The sequence below is a fragment of the Lepus europaeus genome, chromosome X, assembly GCF_033115175.1.
Source record: "Lepus europaeus isolate LE1 chromosome X, mLepTim1.pri, whole genome shotgun sequence".
In the NCBI taxonomy this organism is placed as follows: domain Eukaryota; kingdom Metazoa; phylum Chordata; class Mammalia; order Lagomorpha; family Leporidae; genus Lepus; species Lepus europaeus.
In genome coordinates this window covers 79,596-95,485 of record NC_084850.1, presented here as the reverse complement: position 1 = coordinate 95,485, position 15,890 = coordinate 79,596, and the positions used below count along the sequence as shown (strand labels likewise).

The window sequence follows — 15,890 nt, the reverse complement described above, 5'->3', positions numbered from 1 at the left end:
AGGTGTGTGTGTGAGAGAGATGTGTGTATGAGAGAGAGGGATTTGTGTGTGTGTGTGACAGAGATAGAGGGAGGGAGGGATGTGTCTGTGAAAGAGAGGGGTGTGTGTCTGTGTGAGAGAGAGAGAGGAATGTGTGTGTTTGTGTGTGTGAGAGAGAGACAGAGGTGTGTGTGTGTGAAAGAGAGAGGAGCTTGTGTGAGAGTGAGAGAGGGATGTGTGAGAGAGATAGTGAGGGATGTCTATGTGAGGAAGAGAGAGAGGGGTGTGTGTGTGTGTGAGAGAGAGAGAGAGGGATGTGTGTGCGTGTGAGAGAGGGATGTGTGTGTCTGTGAGAAAGAGAGAGAGGGGGTTGTGTATGTGTGAGAGAAAGGGATGTGTATGTATCTGTGAGAGAGAGGAGTGTGTGTGTGTGAGAGAGGGGGGATGTTTGTGTGTCTGTGAGAGAGAGAGGGGTGTGAGTGTGTGTGAGAGCGAGACAGAGGTGTGTGTGAGAGAGAAAGAGAGAAAGAGAGAGGGATGAGTGTGTGTGTGAGAGAGATGTGTGTGTGTGTGTGAGAGAGAGGGATATGTGTTTAGAGAGAGAGAGGGAGGTGTGAGAGAGAGAAAGAGAGAGGGATGTGTGTATGTGTGTGTGATAGAGAGAGGGATGTGTGTGTGAGAGAGAGGGTGTGTGTGTGTGAGGGGGGGATGTGTGTGTGTGAGAGAGAGAAAGAGAGAGGGATGTGTGTGTGTGAGAGAGAGATGGATGTGTGTGTGTGTGTGAGAGAGAGAGAGTTGTGTGTATCTGTGAGAGAGGGGTGTGTGTGTGTGTGAGACCGAGAGAGAGAGGGATTTGAGAGCGAGAGGGGTGAGAGAGAGAGAAAAAGATAGAGGGATGTTTGTGTGTGTTATAGAGAGGTGGTGTGTGAGAGAGAGAGGGATATGTGTATGTGAGAGAGCTGTGTGTGTCTGTGAGAGAGAGAGGCGTGTGTGTGAGAGAGGTGTGTGTGAGAGAGGTATGTGTGTGTCTGTGTGTGAGAGAGATAGGGGTGTATGTGTTTGTGTGTGTGAGAGAGAGCTGTGTGTGTGATAGTGAGAGAGAAAAAGAGAGGGATGTGTGTGTGTCTGTGAGAGAGAGAAGGGTGTGTGTGAGAGAGCAAGAGAGAGGGATGTGTGTGTGAGACAGGGGTGTGTGTGTGAGACAGGGGTGTGTGTGTGTGAGAGAGAGGTGTGTTTGAGTGAGAGAAAAAAGAGAGAGGGATGTGTGTGTGTGAGAGAGTATGGGCTGGGTGTGAGAGAGGGGTGTGTCTGTGATAGAGGTGTGTATGTGTCTGTGAGAGAGAGGTGTGTGTGTGAGAGAGTTGAGAGAGAGGGTGTGTGTGAGAGAGTGTGAGAGAGAGTTGTGTGTGTTTTGTGAGAGAGAGATAGAGAGAGCTGTGTGTGAGAGAGCGATAAAGAGAGATGATGTGTGTGTGTGAGAGAGAGGTGTATGTGTGTGAGAGAGGGGTGTGTGTGTGAGAGAGAATAGAGAAAGAGAGAGGGATGTGTCTGTGTGTGTGTGAGAGAGTAATGTGTGTGTGTGAGAGGTGTGTGTGTGTATGAGAGAGACAGGGGTGTGTTTGGGTGTGAGAGAAAGAGGGATATGTGTGTGTGTGTGTGAGAGAGAGGATTGTGTCAGAGTGTGTATGAGAGAGAGTGTGTGGGATATGTGTGTTTCTGCGCGTGAGAGAGAGCGGTGAATGTGTGTGTGAGAGTGAGAGGTGTGTGTGAAAGAAAGAGAGAAAGAGAGAGGGGTGTGTGTTTGTGAGAGAGGGGTGTGTGTGAGAGAAATAGAGAGATGTGTTGTGAGAGTTGTGTGTGTCCTCTGAGAGAGAGGTGTGTATGTGTGAGAGAGAGAGAGGGGTGTGTGTCGTGAGAGAGAGAAGAGAGGGATGTGTGTGTATGAGAGAGAGAGGGGGTTGTGTGTGTGTCTGTGAGAGAGAGTGAGTGGTGTGCGTGTGTTTTTGTGAGAGAGAGGTAGAGAGAGAGGATGTGTGTGTGCGAGAGAGAGATAAAGAGAGATGATGTGTGTGTGTGTGTGAGAGAGAGGGATGTGTGAGAATAGTGGGGTGTGTGTAAGAGAGAGTAGAGAAAGAGAGAGGGATGTGTCTGTGTGTGTGTGAGAGAGGGATGTGTGTGTGTGAGAGAGATGTTGTGTGTTTCTTTAACAGAGAGAGAGAGGGCTGTGTGTGAGAGAGAGAAAAAAGAGAGAGGGATGTGTGTATGTGTGAGAGAGAGTGAAGGATGTGTGAGAGAAAGAGAGAGGGATGTGTGTGTTTAAGAGAGAGAAGGAGTGGGATGTGTGTGTGGTATGGGAGAGAGAGGGATGTGTGTGTGTGTCTGTGAGAGAGAGAGTGGTGTGTGTGTGTTTTTGTGTGAGAGAGAGGTGTGTGAGAGAGAGATAAAGAGAGATGATGGGTGAGTGTGTGAGAGAGGTGTATGTGTGAGAGAGAAAGGTGTGTATGAGAGAGAGTAGAGAAAGAGAGAGGGATATGTCTGTGTGTGTGTGAGAGAGAGATAAAGAGAGATGATGGGTGAGTGTGTGAGAGAGAGGTGTATGTGTGAGAGAGAAAGGTGTTGTATGAGAGAGAGTAGAGAAAGAGAGAGGGATGTGTCTGTGTGAGAGAGAGAGAGATAGAAAGAGAGAGGGATGGGTATGTGTGTGAGAGAGAGAAGGTGATGTGTGAGAGAGATGTGAGTGTGTGAGAGGAGTGTGTGTGTCTGTGAGAGAGAGAGAAAGAGAGGGATGTGTGTGTTTTGTGTGACAGAGACAGGGATGTGTGAGTGTTTGAGATAGAGAGAGAGGGGTGTGTCTGTGAGAGACAGGGGTGTGTTTGTGAGAGAGCGTGAGAGGGAGAGGGGTGTGTGTGAGAGAGGTGACTGTGTGTGTGTGAGAGAGAGGGGTGTGTTATAAGAGAGAGAGAAGCAAAAGAGAGAGGGATGTGTCTGTGTGTGTGAGAGAGAGATGTGTGTGAGAGAGAGAGATAGGGGGGTCTGTATATGAGAGAGAGGAAGAAAGAGGGATGTGTACGTGTGTGTTTGGAGAGGTTTGTGTGCATGAGAGAGAGAGGCATGTGTTTGTGCGAGAGAGAAAGAGAGAGGGATGTGTGTGTGTGTGAGAGAGAGGGATGTGTGTGAGAGGTGTGTGTGTGTGTGTGAGAGAGAGGTGTGAGGTGTGTGTGTGTGAGAGAGGTGTGTGTGTGAGAGAGAGAGGGGGATATGTGTGTGTGTGTGAGAAAGAGATATGTGTGTGTGTGTGACAGAGAGGGATATCTGAGAGGGGGGTGTGTGTTTGAGAGAGAGAAGGATGTGTGAAAGAGAGAGAAGAGAGAGGGATGTGTGTATGTGTGTGTGTGTGTGTGAGAGAGAGAGGGTGTGTGGGGGGATGTGTGTGTGAGAGAGAAAAAGAGAGAGGATGTGTGGGTTTGTGAGAGAGAGGGATGTGTGTGAGGGTGTGTGTGAGAGAGAGCTGTATGTGTGTGAGAGAGAGAGAGACATGGATGTGTGTGTTTGTGTGTGAGAGAGAGATGTGTGTGTGTCTGTGAGGGAGAGAGAGATTGAGAGTTGTGTGTGTGTGAGAGAGAGAGGGGTGTGTGTGTGTGTGTGTGTGAGAGAGAGAGAGAGAGAGAGAGGACATGGGAAGATTTTTCCCAGAGCCTACCCCACAGGATGTGTCTGTAATGCTCATTCAATTCAAGCAGCAGTTAACAAGGCTTGCTGATGGACGGGGATATGGAGAGTAAGACAGAGAAGGCTTCAAACATTTGGAAACCCCCTAATACATCCCAGACCCTGAATGAGACGGCAGACGTGGAAAATGGCATTTACCTAGGGAGGAATGGGGCAAAATCATGAGTGACTTCCACCAAGCGGTGCTGAAGGTGGTAGCGAATGCGCGAGTGGAGGTGCCCGGCTGTTCGGCGGGTCAGCAGATGTGTTGATCACTTCTAGCACAGTGGTCAGGGGCTTTGCAAAGAGCACGGGCACGGGCCTCAGCCACCTTTGTCTTATCCAGCAAGCCCCCTTCAAGATCTCACACTGCAAATACAGTCAGTTCGGGCCAGCTGCCAGGACATTTGCAACAAATGAGCGGCGTTGGCCTGGCCTGCCCCAGCCAGCTGCCCACCTCTATGCAAGAGTCCAAAGGAACGGGGCACCCAACAGGGGAGTCCCTAGCTGGCTCGCGATGGGGGCCTCCCCGAACATCCTGAACCTGCCTCCATTCCCTTTCTCCTTTCTCTCTTCTCTGCCGGGAAGGCTGATGAGCTGCTGCTGGTTGGAGAGGTGGGAGGAAACCCTCGTGGGTCTTTCAGTCTCAGTCCCAGTGCGGGAAGGGACGCAGGACCTCGAGCAGTGAACTCGATCAAGCAGCAAACAGTATCGACCTGAGGACCTTTCCCTGTGCCGCCGTGCTGTCATCCTTCTGCCCCTGGACGACAAGGCCTTGTGCATCCACCCACGCTCAGATCTCGTTTAGCTTGGAGCGGGAGATCACAGGCGATGTGTTTGGCCAGAGGGCTAGGTGGATGCTCTGTTCTCTCTTCCTCAAAGACTGTGCGTGCTAGTCCAGGCTGCCGACCCCGCTTTGCCAGAGGACTGCCTTTTCATTTCCCCAGCGCAGGATGCAGAGATGGGGCTGCAGCTGCTGGCAGGCAGGGCCGGAAAGTTTCCGAGATGAGCTTGTGCCATGGGCTGCTGTGCTTCGACTAACTTGGAGGTTTAACCGGTGGACTCCTGGTTAACAAAGCGCTGCTCCTCTGCTTTCTCTCCCTGCCTGTAGCTGTGCCTAGAGGAAATGAATTACCAGGAAAGTGGAAACTACACCAGAGTGACGGAATTCGTTCTGGTGGGGCTGTCCACGCACCCCGCATCCCAGAGTGCCCTCTTCTGGTCACTCATGTTTCTCTACGTGGTGACTTTGGCGGGAAACGGCATGATCATCTTCCTGGTAGGAGTCAGTTCTCAGCTCCACACCCCGATGTATTTCTTCCTCAGTAACTTATCGTTACTGGATCTCCTGTTCTCCACCAGTGCTGTGCCCTTGATCATGGTGCACTCTCTGCAGGACTTCCCCACCATCTCCTACCGCTCCTGCTTTGCCCAGCTCGCCATCCGAGCCTTCCTGGTACTGGCAGAGTGCTTCCTGCTGGCCATCATGGCGTACGACCGGTTTGTGGCAATCTCAGCTCCGCTCCGGTACAACCTGGTCATGTCTTCTCGAGTATGCGCTGTGCTGGTGCTGGCTGCGTGGATGGCAGCTCTCCTCCTCACCGTTACACCCGTTCTGCTCTTGCCCATCAGCTTCTGTGGGCATAACGCCGTCAATCACTTCTCCTGCGAAGTGCAAGCCATCTTCAAATTGCTCTGTTCCAACACCACTTCCCTAGAGGTTATGATGATGGTGTGTGCTGTTACTTCAATGCCAGTGCCTTTGAGTTGCATCCTGATCTCCTACCTTTGTATCCTCAAGGCTGTCTTAAGAATCCACCCAGCCGAGGCCAGGCTTAAAGCCTTTTCCACGTGTGGCTCTCACCTGGTTGTGGTCACCATCTACTTTGGGACACTAATATATATTTATGTGAGGCCTCAGACCAAAAAGGTCGAGGACGGAGACAAGATTGTCTCTATATTTTATGCAGCGGTGACCCCAATGCTAAACCCCCTCATCTATGCCCTGAGAAACAAGGACGTGAAGGCTGCTCTCAGGAGAGTGACTTGTGGGGCCAAGTCCCGAGGCTCCAGCACGCAGCAGGGTGCTGGGTGACAGGACGGTGCAAGGGCTTGAGCTGTCCTGGCAGCTTTGCATCTGCGAGTGGCACTACGTGAAGGGAAAATGACTTGTGAGGCATCCGCATATTGGAAGAGATTACGCAAGAATGAGGATCTGATGCCACAAACGTAGACAAGTGCTAAATGTCACCTGCATCTCAAATACAAATAAAGTGCAAACTCAACACGAGGAGCAAGGGCTGCAATGTGTATGCCAGAAAAATAATCGACGTAAATCATGAAGCCAGAGGAGAAATACCCCAATGAGACAATGGCCAAAAGGCACGAACATGCATTTGATTAAAGAGGAAACCAGAGCTCAGACCTAAGCAACAGTAAGGTAGCACTTTGTGCATATCGAATTCACAAAAATGAAAAGTGTTTGCGGCATAGGACACCGCTGAGTGTTTAGGTAAAGATGCCAGGGTGGGGGATGTGAGTGGGTGCACGTCCACTCACATAGGATGACCTATTCTGTTGGGGTGGAGATAGCTGGCAGCAGGCAGCGGCCTCGTCTTCTGCATTTGCTGCTCTGAGAACACCGGGGCAGATATACAAGCCTGGTGGGGGCTCCGAAGATGCCCAACTTGGAACATGATGTCAATCTCTGCCCACAGAGACTGTACAGTTGGGGCACTTGCCCTTGCACTCTCCCCAATAGTGGGAGGACCTGGGGTTAAGGATGGTTTCCCTCCAAAGGCAACTCCTCCTCTTCTGCCCTCTGTGTGAGGGGGCTCTGGCGGGGGGGGAGGGGGGCAGTTGGTCTTGCACAGGTGGTCCGCTTTATGTAGAACGGGAGGCCTTCCGAGGACCCTTCTTCACAACTGGGAACTTTGGGAAGATGGGAAAGACCTGCTTTGGCATCTTATGTCATCATGCCACCTCGATGCACCTGTGCCACAGAATGCTTACGCATGCAGGTAACGCGTATGTGCAAGAATGCTTCTTAAAGCACTCTTGGGACTTGTGAGAATTTTGAATAAAAGCCTTAAGTGTCCCTGTATAGTGCAGTACTATGGAACACCATGTAGCTAGGATGGCCCTACTCGGTCTCTCTTCTGGGGCCAGAAGGTGATCTGGAGGGAGCACATACTATGTTCGTGATGAAGACAAAAGTGCAAGGGGGTGGTCAGGATGTCTCCCAAGGCCCAGGGTCAAATTAGCAGGCTGTTACTTTTGTCCGTATTTGATGAGCTAAAGTAGGCACAGTCTAGCTCAACCCAAGTATCAGTGGGGCATGCAGATGTATTCTGTCACTAGAGGGAGGAACACCAAAGTCAAGAGGCTGAGGGCGTGGCTGAAATGGAGGATTAAGAACTAGGGGAAATGTTGCAGTTCGCCATAGAGGGCAAAGATGTCGGCAAGGGAGCTGGCAACTTCACCCCTGGTGTAGCTGGAGTGCTGAGAAAAGAAAACTCCAAGTGTATACTCGAACCCACTCCTCTGGGATATGGGCACATCTGGTGGCTCTGGCTGGTAGGTACCTTCAGCTCAGGACCCCGGGTGAGTGTGGGCCCTTTCAATTGTCTGCTGGGTTGCTGCTAGACAATAAATACCCTCCTCGCAACTCCCACATCTATTCTTAGGTTTCTGGACGTTTGGATTGCAAGCATTTTCAGAAATGTGTCATGTTCGACAGCGAGAAGCTGCCTCTCTCCAGACAGTCTGTTTGGACGGTGTGGGTGTAGGTGGTGAAGAGAGCAAGCAATGGGGCGCAAGGCACCCATGTTAGATCTGGGCTCCTGGATTTCCAATGGGGCGCCGCCCGCGTAGCACAGCTTACAAGCAAGATGGACAAGACACACGGTCAGGTCGATCTTGGGCAGCAATTGTGTTCCCAACTCCTAAAATGTATGTTGATGAGGACAAAGAACAGCCAGAAGCAGAGTAACGAGATGCGACAACTAAAATAGCTGGGGTTGTAGTCAGAGAACAATATATTCTCTATTTTTCACGGAAAAATTCTAAAAAACACGGCAGGTGTTTGGCCTAGTGATGAATATACTGCTTGGAACACCTACATCCCATATCCCAGTACCTGGATTTGAGTCTCAGCTCTGCTCCCAATTCCAGCTGTCTGCTAGTGTGTATCCTGGGAGGCAGCAGGTGATGGCTCAAGTACTTGGGCCCCTGCCACACACGTGGAAGACCCGGATGGAGTTCATGGCTCCTGGCTTTGATTCGACCCCTCCCTGGCCACTGTGACCATTTCTGGAATGAAGCAGCAGATGGAAGATAGCTTTCTCCCTCCCTCTCCCTCTCTCCCTCTCTCCCTCTCCCTCTCTCCCTCTCTCCCTCTCCCTCTCTCTCTCTCTCCCTCTCTCCCTCTCCCTCTCCCTCTCCCTCTCCCTCTCCCTCTCCCTCTCCCTCTCCCTCTCCCTCCTCTCCCTCTCTTCCCCCTCCCCCCACTGTGGCCATTTGAGGACTAATACAGCTATAGTAGATAGAAGATTGATAGCTCTCTATCTCTATATCTGCCTTTTGAATAAATAAATAAATAAATCTGTTTTTTAAAAAGCAAGCCACAATCTGAAAGAAGATATTTACTATGCATAAAACTGACCAAGTAGCTAGATTTTAGAATAGAAAGAGTTCCTATTTCCTAAACAAAAGCCCCCTGCTTACAGCCCATCGACACGAAGTTAATCATAGGATCCATCCTAGTGACGAGAAAGACCAGGAAATGTCTTTGTGCTAGGCTGCCATGTACCAGATACAGATCGGAGAGCTCAGGCAGTGGATGGCAGCCAAGACGGAAGGAGAGGGGAAAGATGAGCATGGCCTACTCGCTTGGCCACAATATCACTCGAGGGTTCTAGCTCACCCCGTTTGCTTGTCAACGAACGTATTTTGAAGAGCGCCTCTCTTAATTTTTTGCTTTCGAATTCATCAACATCTGCTCTTATCGATTTCCTTTGTACTTTTTTAATGTTTATCCTGTAGATGTTTTATTGGCTTCTTGAATCAGACACAATGTATGTCCAGTCTTTTAGGACTTTTTAGACCTTTTCCATGTTTGACTTTTTCTTGTGAAATAATTTTAGACTTACAAAAGGGTCACAAAGAATACAGAGAATTTCTGTCTCCTTCAAACAGCTTCCTCTAAAGTTAACTTCTTAGAAGTTTATTCTGGGAAATTGGTGTTTTGTACTTGAGGTTTGCACATCTTTACGGTGCACAGTGCAACATTTATCCACAGCAGGCGATCAGCACCCCCACTTCCCCACCTTTCTCCCAGCTCCTCTCCTCGGGTTCTTACACGGCATATAATTCATGAGCATGACCGCTAGTCATCACTGTGGTTTGCTACCTGCCACCGCACCTCCTCCTACCCTTCTGCCACACTTCCCCGTCTCCAGTAATCATGACTCTAAGTTCAGGTAGTGATTTCCAATTCCACTTTTCCATAACCATCTTGAAGCACATTTTTTTTGGCAAGTGTAGAATAGTATTTGAACCAACATTTTTCACTATAATGAAAATTACTCTTCAGTGTTGATCCAAGTTCCCACAACCGAAGGTTTGGGGAAGTAGTGCACTTTGTATTTTCTAGCACTTCTCATACACGGAAAAGGTTTTAAAAACATTTTGCTTGTTTTGTCTTACGCACTCTCCCAAATTCATCCACACATTCATTCCAAACCAATGTCAGGTTATCCCAAAAAAGGGGAAAAACTCCCAAAAAATGCACTAAAGTTCTGTAAAGAAAAAACCTATAATAAATTGCCTTATACAAATTTCAGAACATCTAAGTGCTTGCCAAGAGAGGTGCTTATTACTTATCCTCGTTTTCATTCTCCTGGCCAGAGCCATCTGACATGTCACCCTCCAACTGGTGAGCTCCAATATGATTCAGTGAAGCCAACATCCGCAACATGAAAGAGGCTAGAACTGTAATGGTATTTCTAGTCTCTTCCAGCAGGAGTTCGTTTCGAGTTACAACTTCATCAGCAAGCTCTCGGTTAGAAATCCTTAACTCTTCTGGTGGTGACCAGATCTTTATGTCATAATCTAGATTATGCCACATGAGGCTAGAACATTGTCCTGGAGTTGCGATGGCCTTTATAAACCATCATTACCGGTGGCCTTCTGACGTTCTTTCTTTTCCCCACCTGAAGAACTCCTGAATGCGGGCAACAGCAGAGCGTCTATCACCAGGTCCTGCTCGATCCCTTGCACCTGGGATCAGGACTGGGCCATCATCACTATCATCTGTGTCCTGAAGAGCAGCGTCCCTGGCTGATGCTTCCTCATGAGCTGACGGCTCGATGGCTTCTGTTTGGGCCTGAGGCTCAGGATTGGTGAATTTGGATTGGAAGTACTCTCAGTGCTAGTCTGATCTGAAGTTTCTGGTTCCTTGCCTTTTTCGAACAAAGAGGATTCTTCTGGAACCTCACAAAAGCTACCAAGATTGAAGTTATTCCTTTCTCCCGAGTTGGAACCCAGTGGCTCAGTTGCAAATACATCTGATTGTTGCTGTATCTGTACTGTTCCAATCTAGGTTTTCTGCAGATGTGTGCCTGTTAGGTCTGGAATAGTGTGGGGTTCTGGTCTTTTGTACCCCGAGAAAGGAGAGAGAAAAAGGAGACGGAGACCGACCTCAACAGAGACAGGTTGCTGTGCTGGAAGCACAGAGGTTGGCAAGAGTCTGTTCCTGTGAGGAGACTGTGCTGGGTGCATTTGGGACTCAGGTTTCATCCCGTTAGGAGGGAATTGGGGAGGGGTGTAGAAAGCAGCTGGCAGAAGAGTAGGGGGCTCTTTGAAGTCTCTGGGCATTTCCCTCTCATCTGTTTCATAGCTGCCCTGTGCAGTTTATCTGTTTTTCCATTTGCAATGCAAGGAGTTGAGAAGGTCTGCTTAGGCACCAAGGCTCTCCACAAAAGGGAGGATGTGGGAGGGGCAGGGATAATGGGAGGAGGGGAAAGGTACATCCAGTCCTTTAGTGCCTTCTTGACATTTTGTCACATGCTCTAATGATTCTTCAAAACGTGTTTCATTATCTCCTTCTGGTGGTGGTACAGAGCTCTGTGGGACCAGTGATTCTTTCGACCCGCGGATTTGCAATGGCTCCCATTTCCTCTAGAACTTGAGGCTGTACTGCTCCATTCATCTGTAAAGTTCAGTCTTACTGTGCTTGTGGTTGTTTCTTCTGCGCTGTAGGGCAAACTTAAAACTGCTTCCCCTGTCCCTGGGTTGGGGCTCAGCTTTTCATTATTGTTGCCCTGTTGCTTGTCAAGGGACATGGATCCGAGCTGTTAACCACAGAAGAAGGAGAATCTGACCCTCTCTAGGCTGGCTCCATGCTCCTGCGGGGCTCTGTGGAAGAGGGCCAGTACCAGCAGACTACAGGGTGCTGTCGCTCTGAGCAGGAGTCAGCAACTCATGACTTCGGGGGACCAGACTGGTGATGTGTGTAGTGTCCAGATGCCTCAGCAGACGGTCTCTGTTCGCTGTCTGGAGATGATAACAAAGAAGTAGAATGAGGGCTTTCTGTGGAAGATAATGTCAAATGGGCTGGAGCTGATACTGTAGAAGTCGTAGAAGGTTGAGGTAATTGATGAGAAGGAGTATCTACATCCATTGCAGTTTCACCCACTTCCAAATCCGGACTTGATGGGACAGTAGGAACAGTTGAAACATCTGACTGACTCCTTCCACGTCTGGGTCAAGATCTTCCCCATCCTCTATCACTCTGTGCAACTTCATGTGCTTCTCAAGCCATCTTGATAACATATCAGACATTCTCTGCATCAATGACACATTGGGACTTTGTTCTCCATCTCAGTCTCATTCACTCTCAGGCCTTGCTCTGGGTCCAGTATCTGACCAAACACCATGAAGCCTCAAACACTTAACTGGTGGCTGTCGGAACTCTTCTCTCTTCTGCAGAAGGAGTCTTACGTTCTCGTGCTGTGTCATCTTTTGGGTCAAAAAGGTATAGGCAATCTGAAGAGTAACTAACGAGAATCTCTTGGCCACCTTCACTGTAACACAGAGTGTCACTCTGCAGGATTTATTATTAAGATGGGAAGGAATAAAGCAGGCAACCATTCCAGTGGTTCCTCGCACTGCATGATTCACTGTAACTCTTGTGCCCAGCATTCGGCGATCATGTCTTCAGACTGAGTTATCAGAACAACCTACAGCAAGATAATATGGTATTGGTGAATGAAGAGCTATGGATGTGGCAGCACAGCGACAGTCCATCAAAATGTCATCTTTGCAATCTTCTTTTGTGCAGCTAGTTTTGATGTGTGTATCAAACCACCCAACTGTTCCGTCTTCATCACAAGGTAGAAAAGTGTAAGGGTCATTTGGTACAGTCAAAACTCATAAGTAGTTCCAGCCAGAATGGCGCGTGAATTGGCACTGTCTATTACTTTCCACATCTTGCTCAACATTGGTAGAAAATACTACTCCATCTCCAGAGCAGGATACAACCTGCTTATCATCCGTACATGGTAAGAACTTTGCACTAAATATATTTGCTTGATGCCCTGAACCAATTGTCAAAACTTTTCTGCTATAAGGATTACTAATTACTAACTTGGTGTCATTTGAGCCAGATAAAATACATTCTCCAGTGTCATTCCAACAGATTTTATTAACACAGCCATCGGGCACATTTAGAGTCGCTTCAGGTTTTGACCTCTGGATAAATTCTCTTCTTCTGGTACCATCCGTGGGCCAGGGCTTGTGGGTGCAGCGAGTTAGACGGCGGCCTCGGCGCCTCAGCCCCCGAAGACCGGCCCCGCCTGGGCCGGAACTCACTTCATACTCTCCTCCTCAGACTACTCCTACAGGACACTCAGAGATAAGCCTCGAAGCACAGTTGTGTTTCTGTACATATGTGTGTGGGTGTGTGTTTATGTGCATGTGTGCAAGTGTGTGTGTGTGTGTGTGTGTGTGTGTGTGAGAGAGAGAGAGAGAGAGAGAGAGAGAGAGAGAGAGAGAGAGCGAGCAATTTGTAGCCTGGCATACGCATCCACAAGTAAGCTACAGGATGCTTTGGAGGGAGGGCTTTAATGTGCGCATCACAGCCTATCCTATATCTTGCTTTGCAGTTTGCTTTCTACACTCACTGCAATGCCCTTGAAATTTGGGTTAACACGGCCTCAGCCATTCCTTTTCGCTGCTCCATTGTAATTTGCTGGAGGAATAGTCTGTGTGGCACTTGCCCATTGCCTTACTGATGGAAATGTAGATTTTTTTCTGTTGTTTCCTACCATTAACACCCCAGGGCGTGAGTCCTTACAGTCACCATGCACCAGTGTTTCCTCAGGAGAGGGACCTGGGAGTGAATCTGCTGGCCATAGAGGGAATGGACATTTACAGTTTGAATTCTTTCTGTTCAAAGCAAGGCCCTGTCATCATCATGGACTCTGACGACAGAGTTGTCCACATGGTGCCCATCCACATGGGGTACGCCCTCCCCTGGCTGGCCAGGACCTGACTGACTACCTCATGAATCTTCACAGAACGTGGCTACAGCTTCACCACCAAGGCCCAGTGGGAAATCGTGCCTGACCTCAAGGAGAAACTGTGCTACGTCGCCCTGGACATGGAGTGGGAGGTGGCTGCAGCCACGTCCTCCTCCTGCCCCCATGAGAAGAGCGAGCTGCCCGTTGGCCTGCCAGGTGATCCCCATCAAAGACAAAGGACTCTGCTGTCCCAGGGCGCTCTTCCAGCCCTCTTTCCTGAGCATGGAGTCCCGCGGCAACCACAAGACCACCTTCAAGTCCATCACCAAATGTGATATCGACATCCCCAAGGACCTGTACAGCAACACTGTGTTGTCTGGTGGCCCCACCAAGGACGCAGGCATCGCCAACAGGATGCAGATGGAGATCACTGCCCCGGCACCCAGCACCATGAAGGTCAAGGTGTGTGGGTGGCCTGTCACCAGAGCATGGCGCGGTGGGTGGGGGCATTGCCATGAAGGCGGCATTGACTAGAGCCGCTCCCTCCCTGTCCTCGCAGATCATCGAACCCCCTGAACGCAAAGTACTCCGTGTGATGGGCGGTTCCATCCTGGCCTCCCTGTCCACCTTCCAGCAGATGTGGATCACCAAGCGGGAGTATGATGAGCAGGGCCCCTCCATCGTCCAACACAAATGCTTCTAAAAGGACTGTGAGCAGGTGCGTAGCATTTGCAGCATGAGCTGATCCAGAAGGATACATTTTCCCTGGCAAAAGCAAAGCTGGAATAAGCCTTTGAAAAGAAAGGTGTCCTTGAAGCTTGTATCTGATATCAGCACTGGATTGTAGAACTTGTTGCTGATTTTTTTTTTTTTTTACTTTGTATTCAAGTTCACTCACTGTTCCCTTGGTGCATGTTCAATGCCCTGTACACACGTTTGATGTAAACCTCAGGCTGTGTGGCTCGGTCACTACGTGGCTGAGGTGAGAAGTCCAGGTGCGCCTTGGTGGGTCTGCCTGACCACAGTCTGCAGATCTGTGCAGGGCATTGATGCGGCAGAGCTGACAGTCCAGGATTTCTCAGAGGCTGGCAAGAGTTGCTGAACCAGCTGTTCTTTCTGTCTCGCTGGTCTTGACAGAGGAGAGAGGCGGGTGTCCCTGCCTTGGGACCCAGTGTCCTTTCCTACTCACTTTCCCTGCCAGGTTGCACCTGCCTTGAGTTGGAAATGGCTTTCAGTTACACCTGTAAATTCATTCGCCCTCTTAAGTTATGTAAGGTTTCTGTACACCAATCTCAATTCTTTAAGACATGACAACAAAGTTTGGTTTGCTACTGTTAAGTAAGAACATGAGCTAATCCTCCGCCTTGCGGCGCCGGCACACCGGGTTCTAGTCCCGGTTGGGGCACCGGATTCTGTCCCGGTTGCCCCTCTTCCAGGCCAGCTCTCTGCTGTGGCCAGGGAGTGCAGTGGAGGATGGCCCAAGTGCTTGGGCCCTGCACCCCATGGGAGACCAGGATAAGCACCTGGCTCCTGCCATCGGATCAGCGCGGTGCGCCAGTCGTAGCGCGCCAACAGCGGCGGCCATTGGAGGGTGAACCAACGGCAAAGGAAGACCTTTCTCTCTGTCTCTCTCTCTCTCTCTCACTGTCCACTCTGCCTGTCAAAAAAAAAAAAAAAAAGAACATGAGGCCCCAGCAGCCCTCCTGTCAGGAGAAATGCGTGCGTCAGGCAAACAATCCAACAAGCACAGCAAACAAAGCAAGGCCCTGGGCCCTGGGCCCTGAGCCCAGGCCACCTTGTTTCAGTCCTGCTGCAGACACTGACAAGCTCCAGGGCTCTGGTCAAGTTGCTGACCCCCTCTGTACCGTTTTCCTCATCCAGAGACACCAATAACAGTACACACTTCAGACACAGGGTTCAATTTACAAACGGTAGCCTCTTCCATACCTTGTTTTGCAGTTTGCTTTCTACAGGCCTCGGGAGTCAGTTCATATGTGATGGATAATATTTCCAGTGTTCAGAAGAAGGACAAGAGCTTAAGGAAGCAAACGGCTTGCTATCCACAGGTCCCGCCACCTAACCCTGCAAGTGGCTGTCCCAATTTACATGCCCACCAGCACTGTGCCAGACACCAGTTTCCTCATAACCTTATGCTGCTACACTGTTTGTTTATTTTTCTTCGTTTGAAAGGCAGAGTGACAGAGAGGGAGGGGGGAAGGGAGGGAGGGATGAAGGGAGGGAGGGAAGGAGGAAGAGCTATCTGCTTTTTTATTTTAAAGTTTATATTTAACAAATACAATTTTCATAGCTACGACTTCAGGAATATAGTGGTTCCTCCCCATACCTACCCTCCCACCCCCATTCCCGTCCGTCCTACCACCTACCACCTACTCCCTCTCCCATTCCATTCTTCATTAAGATTCATCGTTAGTTATCCTTATGCATATAAAGTTAATTATCTTTATGTATTTAAAGTTAATTGAAGATGAATCTTAAGAATGGGATGGGAGAGGGAGTAGGAGATGGGGTGATTTGCGGGTGGGAGGGTGGTTATGGGGGGAAGAACCGCTATAATCCAAAAGTTGTACTTTCAAAATTTAGAGTTATTAAATACAAGTTTTCTATAAAAATCTTTATGTACAAAAGAGCAACTCTATACTAAGTAAAGATTTCAACAGTTTG

At 49.4% G+C, this 15,890-nt stretch overlaps 1 protein-coding gene and 2 pseudogenes across 1 annotated transcript; 2 read left to right on the top strand and 1 right to left on the bottom strand.

The window, feature by feature from the left end:
* The first annotated feature begins 3,750 nt into the window (after positions 1–3,750).
* LOC133753666 (olfactory receptor 13H1-like) lies at positions 3,751–5,782 on the top strand. The gene is made up of 4 exons (XM_062184354.1): positions 3,751–3,757; positions 3,970–4,067; positions 4,332–4,535; positions 4,799–5,782. The coding sequence occupies exons 1-4, from the start codon at positions 3,751–3,753 to the stop codon at positions 5,780–5,782; spliced, it is 1,293 nt and encodes a 430-aa protein (XP_062040338.1).
* Positions 5,783–9,562: 3,780 nt separating this feature from the next.
* Positions 9,563–12,969, bottom strand: LOC133753664 (DDB1- and CUL4-associated factor 6-like; annotated as a pseudogene).
* Positions 12,970–13,108: 139 nt separating this feature from the next.
* On the top strand, positions 13,109–13,911 carry LOC133753663 (actin, alpha skeletal muscle-like; annotated as a pseudogene).
* Positions 13,912–15,890: the final 1,979 nt, after the last annotated feature.

Coding starts and splice junctions, on each gene's coding strand:
- LOC133753666 (XM_062184354.1), top strand. Junction 4,068..4,331: donor GATCTCACACTGCAAATACA/GTCAGTTCGGGC, acceptor TGGGTCTTTCAG/TCTCAGTCCCAGTGCGGGAA. Junction 4,536..4,798: donor GCGATGTGTTTGGCCAGAGG/GCTAGGTGGATG, acceptor CCCTGCCTGTAG/CTGTGCCTAGAGGAAATGAA.